Source organism: Parus major, chromosome 9 (assembly GCF_001522545.3).
Source record: "Parus major isolate Abel chromosome 9, Parus_major1.1, whole genome shotgun sequence".
Classification (NCBI taxonomy): Eukaryota; Metazoa; Chordata; class Aves; order Passeriformes; family Paridae; genus Parus; species Parus major.
Genome location: NC_031778.1, coordinates 14,000,416 through 14,014,385, shown reverse-complemented (window position 1 = coordinate 14,014,385; position 13,970 = coordinate 14,000,416). Strand labels below are relative to the sequence as shown.

The window sequence follows — 13,970 nt, the reverse complement described above, 5'->3', positions numbered from 1 at the left end:
ATAAGCGCAGGCCCTGAAACTTGTGGGTCTGTGAAAGATATGTGACAGTCTGTGGTGGAGGATGTTTGGATGCTGCAGCTATCCTATTCTTGTATTTAAAAAAAAACAAACAAAAAAATGCTATCCTACCTGTTTACTTCCTTTCTGCTTTGTGTGGGTCTTTCCCCCAGTTAGGTGAGACTGTTTTTTTCTGATGAAAAACCTTGTGCATGAGGCCAGGGCAAGGCACCCGTGCTTATAAACCAGGGTCTAACCTGACCACTCTGCTTGGCCCCTCCTGGTCTTATGCCCCTCATTGTCTCCCCACCTTTCCTGCCTCTTGTGCCTCTCTTTGCAAACCTTTCCCAGGTGACTTCAGGATCCTGTAGCAGTGATGTGTCATCAGGAGATGAGTTGCTCTCTTGGCTGTTTTTCAGCCTCAGTGGCATCATTAAAAGTCATTTGTCTTTATATTGACTAGTCCTTGTCTAGGAGGTGCTCAGACACTTTTGGGTTGGACCTGTGCTTTCTGCTCCAACCTTGTTGCCTCCTGTGCTGCCCTGCTAGCCAGCCTGCCATTTCACTGTGTCCCCTCTTGTATCCTGCAAGCCTTATTTGTCCCTGTTATTGTTCTTTCTTTCATCTTGCTTTGCCTGCATTTTTAGCACCGTGCATCAAGCTCCTTCATCTCCCTGCTGTGAGTCTGGCCTTGAACCCCCATTAACCCCTGCACCACTAACCAGTCCTTGTTTGTCCCTACATTGCTCAGAGCAGCCCTGGGGTGACCCCAGAGAGCAGATTTGTGAACCTCCCAGAGCACACAGTCACAGCAGGTGCAGGCACCAGCAGAGAGAGCGCCGAGGACCCCCCTCACCTTCGCCCGGCGGTGCCCCCAAACACGGGCACTCCACCTCAGAGCGCTGCCAAAGGTCTCAGCTGAGGGAGGCCAGCAGAGGCCATCAGCAGGAGCAGAGGACAGCCAGCCAGGGAAGGTCCAGGAGACATCCCAGCCTTGACCTGGAAGGAGAGACCGAGCACCGTGCCCATGATCACAGCAATAGCTGGGAGCTGCGGGAGAGGAGGACAGCTGGCAGGGAGAGGGAGAGGAGACCTCTCAGCCTTGACCTGGAGTTGGAGCATGGATTCACAGAAGAAGCACGGCACAGCAGAAAGCCACCGAGGCAAGACAGAGAAAAGCACCTTCCTCTTCTTGACATGGAATTGGAGGCAGAGCAGGAGACCTGGCATCGGGGTGGCAGACGGCACCCTGAGAAACATAAATCTCGCCATCAGGGCCACTCGTCACACAGGATGGCACGTGATGAGAAGCTCTATGATGCTGAATCTAGAGATGACCATAGGAGGGGTGAGGCAAAAGCCTACAAAAGGGCAGGACACAGGAGACATTCCCCATCCCCTCATGCTGTGAGCCAGGGGAAGGTTGGAGACTGCCAGCGAGACCCAGGTAACCAAGAGATGGGGAAGGTGTGCATATGTGTGGTTTGGACCTTTGTGTGCCCCATCTGTTTGGCTTCCTTGAAGATGTTTCTCTCCAGTATCTACCTGCAATGTGTACACAGGGAATCTTGCCCAGGTTTCTCCCTGATTTAGCAGGATTCTTACTATCTACTGATGTTCTTGCTGTGTCTGATGTTCCATGGCTTTGGCGAGGATGAGTAAGAAGGTATTGTTGGAAGTGGTGCCCTTGGCATTCTTCTGTTTAACAAAACAAATTTCTCCCCCCTCACCAAAAAAAACACCACACCATCCCCAAAAAAAGATGCCCCCAAAAATTCCAACCAACACCCAGCTTTTGTTTTTGTGATACATTTTGTGTGGTGGCCTTCTTGTACAGGAGGAAAAAAAATAACAAAACCATGAATGTTAGGTTATGGTTGTATTTTGTAGAGTTGAGATGCAGGACTGTAAGTGAGGACACTTTGCTTAAGCACTAAAAACCCATCAATTTTCATCCACTTCTTACTGAAAAGCCTGCTGGCATCTTAATTAATTCATTTTGGGCAAATTTCAGTAGTGGCACTGGGCATCCAGCTGGGTTCTATTTGTAAGATTCTTGCCAAATTCTGTACAAGTGGAATTTTCTGGGAAATGTGTACCTGTGCAGTCTTTGCACAACAAGCACTTGGGGATTGGAGGCTTTAAAGATCCAGATCCATCTTTCTACTTTTAAAGCCACAGTGGAAGTAGGAGTTTAGAGACTTGGATCTATGTCTGACAATGTGTGAGGCAGGTTATGCTTTAAGCCATCTAACTGATCTTCACATAAGGTGAGAAAGATAGATAATGTGTGTCTGTCTCTGGAGATACTGGGACAATTTTTCTTCTTCCTCATGATACGAATGCTTTCTGTAGGGAAATAAGTGTTAATCAGTTTAAGCTTAAAATAACAGAACTCTGTACTCAATACAAGAACTGAACGTTATATGAACTTCAGTAATGCTTACTTGTCTGTTTTCTCATTGAATTGTAAAATTCATGGCTCATCCCAAGGAAGAAATTGTATGAAAACTCATTGTCTGAGCCTGTCCCAGGTAACCTGGATCTATCCCTGTGACACTGCTTCAGCAGTGTGTTCAGACTCTGCTGTGCTCACATCAAACCTTGGGCTGCTCTCTACTGCCCAGTTTTGCCACTGTATCTATCAATGCAGAGAGTGACAAATTACAATTCCTTTGCTAGCATTGCTGTCACCAAAGACTGCTTCATGGGACATGGCCTGTTGTGCTGTGGAGTTGCATTTCTTATTTAAGAGAGGGTGTGCCAGATACTGCTGTGTGCATAGAGAAACCTCCCTAAGGTGTGTGCTGCACCTCAGCTAAAGGTGCTCACACACCAGCGGTATGGCAGGTACACGGTGGTGATCTCTGCTTCTCTTGAGTGGGGGGTTTGCAGGTGGCTGAGGAGATTGTGGGCATCTCCTTACCAGAGAATTTGGAGAATGGCTGAGTTGACTGGGTTTTTTTTAATTCTGTAGGCACTAATTTGAGGGGGATGAAACAAGGCATGTACGATGGACGCCGAATGGAACAGGAATTGTCTGATGCAGAGATTGCTCGCAAGCTGCAGGAGGAAGAGCTCCTGGTGAGTAGAGAGGGTGCATTGGTCAACTCAAAGAAACTAAGGCAACCAACATGGACAACTTTAATTTGTAAATCTTTAATATATGAGGTCTTGCTCTTGTGCATTCTGCTAATTACCTTTGTCTTCCATACATGTGAATATGGAGTGACAGCTGGCTTCCAACTAATAAGCCCTGTTTTTTGAATTAAACACTCCAAAATTAAAGTACTGAAGCAGAGTGATATTAAGTGGATGTTTCCAGGCAGATGAAGAGGCATATAGTTAGTATGAGCAGCTCACAGGTGAGACAGGCCATTGCCCATCTTTGAGAGAGAAAACAGCAGAGTGGGAAATGCATTGTGATGTGGCCTGGCAGGTACATGAGGGCAAAATTCAGTTGAAAAACTGAAATGGGAGATAGAAGTTGGGTTCTAAGGTGAGTATTGGGGTAGCTAAGTATATTTGGAGAGGATGATGGTGTATTTATATGGGCACTTCCTTGCCCTGCCCAGCAGGTTAATGAGTATGATTAATTCAGAGATGCTAATTTTTTTGTCTCTGTTTTTCCTTCCCCACTTCCCCCCCCACCCAGGCTAATGAAGCAGATCAGAAGGCAGCTCAAGTAGCCCAAGATGAGGTGAGCAACAAGTCAAATACTTGTGGAATTCCTTTACTTGCAGAAGCTGCTGAACAGCCCTTGTTTCCTCTGACCCTCCAGTTGTTAATTTCTCTCCTTGAAGGGAAAGCTTGGGGTTCCAGTGGGATTTTCTCCCATATGGGTTTTGTGTATATGCTCAGGCTGGCCAAGCAGAGAGTTGCACTGCCTGTTGCAACCATGACAAAAGCAAGAAGTTCATGGTTCTGGAAGAGAATTTGTTGTAACTGAACCCCATGGAGACTATCCAAGATGCTGTGAGATAAACCACCAACCCCTTTAACGAGAAGGGATAGAGGACAGAAAGGTTCTGCAAATGCAGTTCTGGTAAATCAGGGACCTATTGGACATGCTGCATGTCACCAGTCTTAATTTTGCTCTGTCCCTTGATTTCTGATCACAGATGGATGAAATCCTGGATTTGCACCCTTCCCATTCAGCAACTGTCTATGGGAAAGGGTTTGAATAACTTGAACCCACAAGTGCAGTAAAATTGTCTGACAGTCTGTGTTTCCCTTCTAGGAAATTGCTCGGCTCTTGATGGCTGAGGAGAAAAAAGCTTTAAGAAAAGAGAAAGAGAGAGAAAAGTCTTCCTTTGAAAAGAGGAGGCATGACCAAGATTGGAAGGTATGCCAGGCTTCAGGAGGCACCACAGATAAGGTGCTATCGCATTATTCCCATTTCCAGAGGGAGGTGTGTGGTGATGCATCTAAAGGGTCTTGCTGTCTGTTATTCAGCTGCTTCCTGAGCCTTTTGGAAACTCCTGCTTGATTAGATGCTTTTGGCTTCAGCCTCAAGCAAGGTAATCCTTGGGCTCTGGGCTTGGAGGATGGCACTGGATGTCACAGCACCTTGTGGCCTCCCTGAAGAACTGTCAGTCCCTGGTGCAGGATCTTCCCTTTGCTGAAATCTTAACTGCAGGAATAAAAGCAGGAGTTGGTTCTGTTTGTGTAAGGGTAATGCAGCTGCTTCAGTTGTCACTCTGCCTCATAACTGGCTGTGTAATGTAAGTCCTGAGTCTATCATGCCTGATTTTTGTAGGAGTGACACCAGAGAGGCTTGACTGGCCAGCATGGAAGGGGATAGGCAGCAGGTTTTCTGGTCAGCACTACTAAGATGCTAAAGGGGTTATGGTGTTAATCTTGGGGCTGGATGATGGCAGCTCTGGTGTTTTCAGCCTCACTGAGTTTCAGTGGTTGTAGGAGCACAGCTGCCTGCAGCTGGTCCTTTCTGCTCAGCTCAGCCTTGTGCACAGTCATTACAGACTGTTCAACCCCAGCTTCAGAGCAGTTCCTTACTGCTGTCATGTTTTATTGTAAAATTTGAGTTTTGTTCAGCAAGGCTGTGTTTGGTTTACTGAAAACAAGTCCTGATGCTGCCATTTGTGTGTCTGGCTGTAGTTAATTTTGTGTGTAAACTAAGCACAAAAGGTCTGTGTGGGATTGTGGCACTCCCAGTGTACTGGCTGGTGTCTTGCAAGGCACACAGATGAGCTGATTTCCCTTCTTCCCATCAGCCTGATGCAGGCGAGTCCACACGGTCAAGGTCAAGAGAAGGGCCCGAAACTCAGCGACACAGAAGTGACAGGCCTTCAAGGTGAGCTTGAACTGGCTGGCAAGAATGGGGAGTGCAGCTGGGAAGCTACTGGGAAGCTGAGACTTAGGGAGGAGCTGTGGGATGACCCACCCTCAAGGGACTCGGTGGAGAGCAGGGCGATGGGGGGCACGGAGCTCATGAGGTGTTTGGTGATGTGCGTCACTCACTGTGCTCATGGCACTTGTCCATCTTGGTCCCCGTGCCCGGTGCTGACAGAGATTGATGAGCTTGTGCAGTGACATTTGTTAAATGCCAGAGAAACACTGAGGGGGTTAAACAGCTTTGGGGGATGTGAAACCAAATGTCATCTCTGGGCAGGAAGGCATAATCACCATGGCATTTGCACAGCTGCTCCCTTGGTCCTTGCTCCCAGTTAAGCACTGTATACATCTCCCACTGCTCCATGTGAATACCACCCTGCAAGCAAGAGCATTGTGCATCCCAAGCTGGGAACATGCTGTAGCCCAGTGCTGCTTCTGAATCCCTTAATACTCCATGCTTTTCATGAGGTACTAAACCCTGGAAGTGACCCCACTGGCTTTGATTTCCATTCCAGAAAGGAACCTAGAAATTCTTGTTGAACGTGCAAAAGAAACAGCAAATGGAGTGTGCAGGTGGAAACTGGGAGAGATCATATTAAAGTACTCTGAGGGTAAAACTGTGCAAACATTAACCACTTTAAAATGCTGCCCTTTTAAATGAAGTTTGCAGCAAACTTAATAATGGAAGTTCTTTATTTCCTGACAACTCTAACCATTATTAAATGAAAGAAGTCCATGACAAGCAGTAAATACTCTGATTTTCTCACTGCAGAAACAGTAATGGGCTGTGCTCAGAGGAGCTGTTCTGCAGGCAGAAAGCCTGGGCCAGACAGGGTTTGCATCAAACTAACAGTAGCAGACCAGACAGCTGAGATGTTGCTTTTCCTATACTGTTGTGCTGTTATTTCCCAACACCCTTTTCACACTGTGCTTTGCAGGTCACAGCCTCACCTGGATGACTTTGAACACTCTCGGTATTACACGAGCCAGCCCAGCCCCTTGCGCCAGACCCCCAAACCTGAGCATTCTCCTAAAGGTAGGACCAACCCCAGGGCTGCCCAATAACTTGGGTTATTGGCAGCTGTTTTCCTCCCACAAGGAGCCTGCAGGGGACAGAGTGATTGAAAGTGATGCAAATAGAGAAGGGCAGTAGGAATTAATGCCCCAGCAGGCAGGTGATGCTGGGCAGTGTTTGGGTTGGACTTGCTGAGCACGTTGCAGGCTGAGAGACTGAAAAACAGCATTGGTTTGCCTGGCATTTGTCAAGGTGCTGTCTGTATGTCCTCTGTGATCTCTTAATGATGAATGACTGTAAATTCAGGTAGCAAATGACAAAGAAATGACATGAAGACAACATTATGATGGATTTTAGGTGACTCACTACTCTTCAACAATCCAATACAAGACAGAACCTCGCCTGTCGGGTGAGCAGATGATCAGACAGAAACTTGTCCTGAGAGCAGGCTGGAGAATCTCAGCACTGCTTTGTTGGTTTGTTTCCTGAAATCACTTGGCACAGAGCAGTGTGGGTAGGGTCACCCCTGCAGTTGTTTTAAATGTGAATGCCCATTGTGTGAGTTATCTGTAGAGCCTCTGGGGAAGGAAGGGGGCGGTCTGTGTATAGCTTAGTCTCAGATTTCTTCCAACTCCACTAGTGAGACTTAAATGTGGACAGTTTTCAAAATTTAGTTTAGTAAACTTACTTTCTGTCTTCATCAAGCAAACTGGAAAATTCATGGCACTTTATAGGGTCTGCTTGCTTTAGTGAGACTGTGCAATGGGGCTGCAGCACCATTCACACCCTAGAAGAAATGCATGTGTTTGCCTGTCTTGTGGATCTGTCCTTCCTGTTGCTTGAGTCATGTCATGTATAGTTTCCATTTTAGCCTTTGACTTTACTAGTACCCTAGAAGACAGACAGACAAGAGGGCAGAAGAGGTAAAATATGACTGCAGACAGTAATCTTTTCACCAGGATCTAGCCTCACAGACTGTTTCCTTTCTGTTTTGTTTTCCAGGTTCCCGTAGGAAGCAGTAAACTGTGCTAGCCTTTGCTTTGGTACTGACTCTTCTGTAGCAAACATTACTGGAATTGCCAGGCAACTTTCTCCATTTCTGACCTGATGAAAAGCCCATCCTCCACTCCCAGCATCATCTCTTTAAGTGTTATCATCTTAAGGAAAATTGTTTGTTTCAATTTCTTACTCATCTGTGATGACTTGAGCAATGCAGTATTATCTAGCTGCCACTGGGCTGTGCAAATCAACCAGCTGGCTCAGCAGCTCCCTCATACATTCTTTTGAGGCTTTCTTTTTATTTTTAAGTTTGGCTGGAGCTTTGACAAATGGAACAAATTGAGATGCATGTACAATCGAGGAAAATGGAAGAAATGAGTTGGGTTATGGCAATGCAGCAGAACATCAGAAGTACAAGTCCTTTCTGTGTTAGGGTAACTTAGCAAGGACAGCTGTAAGAGGAATTGTGTTTCTTCCTGTGTTGGATATCTGAGCGAGCCAACCTGACAGTCATATGAGCTTGCAGGAAGGAGAGGGCATTGTTAAACATATAGCAGCAAAAGCCAAACCCTGAGACTGGTGAGGCAGGAATTGCCTATGAAACAATATTTTTTAACTGCTGTATTTCTTTCTAGGGTTTCCAACAACCTGAGTAGAATGTGTATAGGCATTTAGCTCCAGGATATAGGATAGAACAGTTAAAAGGAAAGACAATTTCAACTGAAATTAGACCTTGTGTGCGTGACTTTTAAGAGTTGCCAAGAGTTCAAGAAGCTGTGAGTTGTGGTTTGGAAAGACTCATACAAGCAGATCTATGTGTCTGAAGGGATCTTTGAGGTTACCTGCTTTGAGCTTCAGTGTGGTAGAAGCCAAGGAATTTCACTGAAGCCAAGTAGGATCTCCAAGCTCAGTTTTTGATGCATAGAGTAACTTGTTTCTGAACTTGGATATGTCTTGTAAACATGGGGCTGATGGAGGATGGGCCGTATGGGCATTGAGCATCGAATTTAGAATCTACAGTTACAGGCAACCTGAATCAGACACAGAGGGCTGAACAGTCCACATGATGTCTGGGCTGACTGCTTTTCCTCTCCACTGCTCTGTCCAGCACCACAGGCTAGCTCCTGTCAGGAATAAAAAAAATCACTGCTCTCTAGGGCACAGCAGGGTCTGCAGGTTTATTGTCTATGTAGATTTTCCCATGCTGTAATTCCCTCCACTCTTTGAAAATCATTTTTCTCTTGCTCAGAAAAGTAGCCTTTTCCCTTGGCCTCCCCTCATTTCAATGCTTTTGTCTTTTTGATATTTTTGCCGTTATTTTCAGGTGTATATTTGAACTACAAAGCTGAATATCTGGACAATGTCTTGGAGTCTGTTCAGCCAAGGGCAAGCTGGTTATTCATGGGCTAGCCCAGTTCATGGCAGAGAGCTTGGCTGCCTTGCCCCTGCAGCCTGACTTTAGTGCCAACACTGAGTCTGTCTCACCACTCTGTTGTTTCCAGCAGCTGCAGTTCTGCCTCAGGCTCTGCAGAGGAGGGGAGACACCTGTGCCCAGGGCATGGAAACGTGGACTTGTTGTCCTCACCACTGATCTGCCTGGGAAAGGGGCCTTTGCAGCTCTTGGGAGCTTTGTGCAAAGGGAGCACCTCTAGGAAGCAGGAAGAGAGCATGGCTGTCTGCTGTTCCTCTTGTGCACAGCTCAAGCCCCAAGGCAGCTGTAAGGCCTTAACCTTGGCTGTTGTCCTTGGTCAGAATAGTTTCTGGGCCAAATCACTGTGAAAACAGTGCAGCTCCTTTTTTACATAAGTTGCAGGGGCAGGTTTAATACCACATCATAAGCCCATGTCTTGCCTTGACCAACAGCTCAAGAGACTTCCACCTCCTTCCCCCCCTGGCCCATTGGCAGAAGTTCAGTACCTGTGAAGAACCACATAGCCCCAACAGATCTCTGTTCCAGGGATACCCCAACCAAAAACTTTGCCATGTAGGACTTTGTGTATGGGCAGAATCCTGCTACCTGCATACCCTTGCTTCCAGACTGTGGCTTACATGCCTGCATGGGCTCCAAAGTGACTTTTAACATCTTCCTTGCTGCTGCTTCTCAGGAAATATCCCAGTCAGCAGCTAGATTTTACTGTCTTTACTTTGGTCCCTCTTCTCATTCTGTCTCTGTCCATTCAGAAGTGTTCATATTGGTTAAAAAGACAGAAAAAAAACCAACATAGATGCTATTTTTTTCTTACTTATTTGATAACTTGGCCCAGTGTGGCAGTCTCATCTACCAAGGTTTTATTTTGTAAGGATTTATTTTTGTATTTCATGTAACAGTCAAAATTTCTACTGCTGAAAATGCCATTTTTTTTTCTGTGGGCTTTTCCCTTCCATTATCATCAGAGTAATTATTATTGTGAAATGAATGCCTGGTGGGTTTGTAAGAATTAATACTTCCTACAAACACACTAGAGTCCAGCCACTGCTGCTTGTACCGCCTGGTGCACTTGTGAAAAGTGGATGGAGAAAAGTCCTGCCAAATCACAAAGAGGCTGAGCTTTGTACTGGCTGTGTTGGCAGAAAACTGGTGACTCTCTGCTAAAGGCAAGGGGAGATCCCCAACTAGGAATTCAGCCCTCCATGGGCCTCTCTGTCTGGCTGTGATGGACTTTCTTGCACTGCAGTTGGCTGGTGTAGCTTTTGTCTTCACCTAGTCAGGAAAGTCATGAAGACCCTGAGCCCTCTCACATTTGAAGAACTTATTAATTCAGGAGGCATGCTTGGGCATATCCAAGTTGTTGGTGTCAATGGTAATGAGTAGAAATGTGAAGGAAAACTGTAGATTCAGTTTGGAAGCTGGGTAGAGTCTGAAGAACACCTCAGTGCCTCCCTGTGGAGCTGTAGGATCTCCTTAGTGGCCAGTCAAGCTCTCCACTAAAGACACCAAGAGACAAGAGCCCAAGAGAAGGGTCCCAGGAGCAGTTGCTGCTTTCTTGGTTGCCTTTGAGGGATGCTGAATACTTTATGGGCTGTTTTGCTCTGTATCCTCCCTTAGTCCTTGTCCTTTTTTCTTTCTCCCTATCGTTATTCACTTGCTGTCCCTTGTGTTTCTCCTGTTTCATTACTCCATTCCTTGTGGAAAGGGGGTTCCCAAGGTTTTGCTAGGAGACAGAGAGGAAAGCTAGGAATGGCAGCTGAGGAAAGCAGGTAGTAAATGGGATAAGAACAGAGCAGTTTTCATCTTCTAGATGTTGGTGTCCTCATGGAGCTGTACAGGTTAGAGACCTCCTGAGGATGAGGTTGAAACTGAACTTGCATATTTAGAGACCACTTTTGAAAAGGGATTCCATGGTCCCACTGAAGTCAACAAGAGTTAAGATTATGGATGAACAAAGAGCCACTTTCCTCCAGGCTCAGCAGCCACAGTTCTGCTGAGGGTCAAGAAGGTGCAGCTTGTGTAGGTGAGATACAAAATCAGCACCTTGTACATGTGTTCCTGGAAAGAGGCACAATGAAGCTGATCTTTTAAAAAAAACACTCAGAGCAATATTTCTTTCCTATGACAGAAAGGTGTTTAAGTATCTTGATTTTTTTTTACTTGTTTGCTCTTGCCAAGTCTCAGTAGCTTTGCCTGTGGGTTTGCTCTGGATTTAGTAGCATGTTGGAGCCCTGGCTGGGACCCCTGCCCAGGTCATTCAGGTCCTGCATCCCTTTCTGACTGTGCATTAACAAGGCATCCGGCACCACACGGAAAGTTCATCTCCTTGAAATCCTGGCACTTCCTAACCTTCCTAGTAGGCTCATCTCAGCAGAAGGAGCTCTCACCATCTCCTGCCCTCCGTCCAAAGCACAATGGTCTGCAGAAGAGGTCGGGTGACCTGGAGGGATCGTGCCTTACACGCAGGGATGCTCGATGTCTTCAGCAGGCTGACCTGAGTCACCTTGCTATGAAACACTGTCTTAATGTGGACTGTGAAGCTTCCTGCAGCAAGAAGCAGTTGTTGTCACAGGGATAGATCCAACAGGTTGATTTCATCTTTTTTAAAGAACTTCATGGGTTTGAGTTTGGTGGGGTGAGGAAATATCAGCTGTTAAGGGATAGATGAATTCTCATTGTTGAATTTCTCCTCTTGGGGAAGAAGGACAGAAGTTACAGATGCTGCAGTCTGCTTCTCTCTCTATAAAAGGGATCTTGTATGTACAGTATTTTTATATCTCTGCATTCCCACCTATCAGGATTTGAATCAGGATTGATAACATTCTCTACTTATGGAAAAAAATGGGTTGTTATTTTTACAGTGCTAAACATCTGTGTGTTTATTTTGTGCCAAATTACAGCCACTGTTACATTCTAGTGTTTTCATTCAGTTTATTGCTGTTCATCAATGTGTATATTATATATTTTTATTATCAAGGTTTTTATTTTAATTCATATTACCTGTATGCAAACTAACTGTGGATTGCTTATTTATATATATATGTAAGGGGAGCACTTGGAGACAGTGTGAGGATTCCCCTACTTAGTTTACACTCTTGTAATTGAGCACAGCCAGTCCATGAAACTCACTGCTTGCTTCCCAGAGCAATCTGCTGTGTGTTTGTCCCCTGAGCAGATGGCTCCTGCTGTTCCTCCTGGCAGCACTGGCACTGCAGGACTGTGTGGGGTGCAATAGGAACTGGAGCACAGCTCCCAGCACGGCCTGACGGGTGCCTGAGCTCGGTGCTGTCCTGTGCCAGGGTGGGTGCTGCGGCAGGAATGCCCAGCAGGGTGGTGGTGTCTGAGGTTTGCTCTTTACCTGTCCCCAGCCAGGGGACAGGTGATTTTGTTCCACTCTCCCAAGGTGTTCAGGGCTTAGTTTTGCAGTTGCTTTGGGAGGTGGGTGTGGGACACAGTCCCTCGCATGGAGCTCACCATGGGCATCTTCCTTTTGCTTCAGAGGACAGACATAAACCTGGAGAGGTCCCAGTGTTTGCTGCACTCCAGCACATTGGTGGCTGTGCAGCTGGGGAGGTACTGGCTGTGCTGCACACAGGTGCCACTTGGACTGCCCTGCTCAGGACAGCTGCTGGGACATGGGTTTCATGTTCAGGAGCTGCCCAAGCCTCAGCTTCTGGGCTGGAGATACTATCAGCCTCCTCCTCCCCATCAGCAGCACAGGGCAAGGCTTAGCTGGGCTCTTCAGGAGAGTCCTAGAGAGGACAGTGGCACACACAAATGACTATTTTCTACTTCATGGTAAACAAGTTCCACTGTATCAGTGTTCACTGTAAGTAGACTCCATGGTCTGTCTCCAGCTGCACTGCAATATAGTTAATTGCCTCAGATAAATAACCACAGTTGTCTCATTTAGCTCTTCAGGGTAAACTTTCAGCTGGTTGAATCTAAATATTAGCCATGCAATGAGCTGGATTAGTCAGAAGGCTTAAATTCCTCAGAGCTGCAAGTGTATCCTGCATTGTAACAGCTAATCCTTAAATATGAATTGCACACTGACAATAATCTTGTCTATGCAAGCCTATTCTTGGTTTTATTTTGACTGTTCACTCTATAATTTTACCAGGTTTGGCATAGAACTTCTGAATGACATTTAACCAAAGTATCATGTCTGTGTGTGTGTATAGCATGTTTTGCTTCATACTCCTGAATTGTCCTGAATGTAAAGGGAACATTGCCTTTCCCCATTTTGTTCAATAAATCACCGTATTTTGTTATTCACCACTTCCTTCTGTCCCTCTGTGTGCTTTTCTGGAAACCTAAATGGGTTACACAAGAGCAGGGGAAAGTAAAGACTTTGTTCCACCCTTTGTTCCTGAAACTTAGCTGCTTCTACCAACAATTATGTTCTTCCACTGTAATAGATGTAGCAAACAAACAAATTTGTATTTAATTTGATTATTTTGTTGACAGACATGGAAAAAAGGCTATGTAATATCTTGGAAAAGATCTGGACTGTTTGATTTCCTGAGACTGTGATACTGAAAAATAAAGCAGTATGATTATTTGCAAGGATAGGATGCTCTTTCTTATTTCATTAACATGGCTTTTAAGTTTGCAAAGAGTCTGCTGATTCCATCAAACAGCACGTAGCTACAGCGGTGGGACAGATTACAAGAAGGAAAAATGGCAAATGCCCTGGGACTGACTGCTGTCTTCAAAGGCATCAGCTGAGGATGCAGCCACGTGTAGCTCAAACAGGAGCAGACCTGATCCTACTCATTTCACAAGCTCAGTTTGTGACTGAACATGCTGAAATAAAGAGGGGGCTACAAAATACAAATTCTGGATCTTGCAACTATACTGTAAACCTTTCTTAAATGCTTATTTACTCATTTCTCTCTGCTTGCCGAGAATAAGCATTGCACAGGGGAGCAGAGAGCCCTTTGGCACCTCAGCACAGGGTGCACCAGGCTTTCCCTCCATGGGCCAGGGGCTGGGGCTGCACAAGTGAGTGCTGACTCCAACAGAGTTCATTTTTGGGCTAGGTTAGGGTCTGTGTCACACCACTACCCCAGTGCTTCCACGTGCCTCGATGTCATCTGTATCTTCCTGCATCTCTGAGTCCCTGGGGTATTAGCAAAATAGGAATCAGCAAAACATACATGGCTGGCAGGG

At 46.0% G+C, this 13,970-nt stretch overlaps 1 protein-coding gene across 3 annotated transcripts in view; it reads left to right on the top strand.

Annotated features, from left to right (window-relative positions):
- CCDC50 (coiled-coil domain containing 50) overlaps positions 1-13,367 on the top strand; it is a 42,818-nt gene extending 29,451 nt beyond the window's left edge. For 2 of the 3 annotated variants that reach the window (XM_015637991.3, XM_033516637.1), the window contains exons 6-12: positions 749-1,444; positions 2,975-3,081; positions 3,653-3,697; positions 4,238-4,342; positions 5,232-5,311; positions 6,291-6,388; positions 7,370-13,367. In XM_015637991.3, the coding sequence (XP_015493477.1) occupies positions 749-1,444; positions 2,975-3,081; positions 3,653-3,697; positions 4,238-4,342; positions 5,232-5,311; positions 6,291-6,388; positions 7,370-7,389 (1,151 nt within the window). In that variant the 3' untranslated portion in view covers positions 7,390-13,367. The remainder of the gene's footprint in view (positions 1-748; positions 1,445-2,974; positions 3,082-3,652; positions 3,698-4,237; positions 4,343-5,231; positions 5,312-6,290; positions 6,389-7,369) is intronic. The other variant, XM_015637992.3, reaches the window with a different exon arrangement.
- Positions 13,368-13,970: the final 603 nt, after the last annotated feature.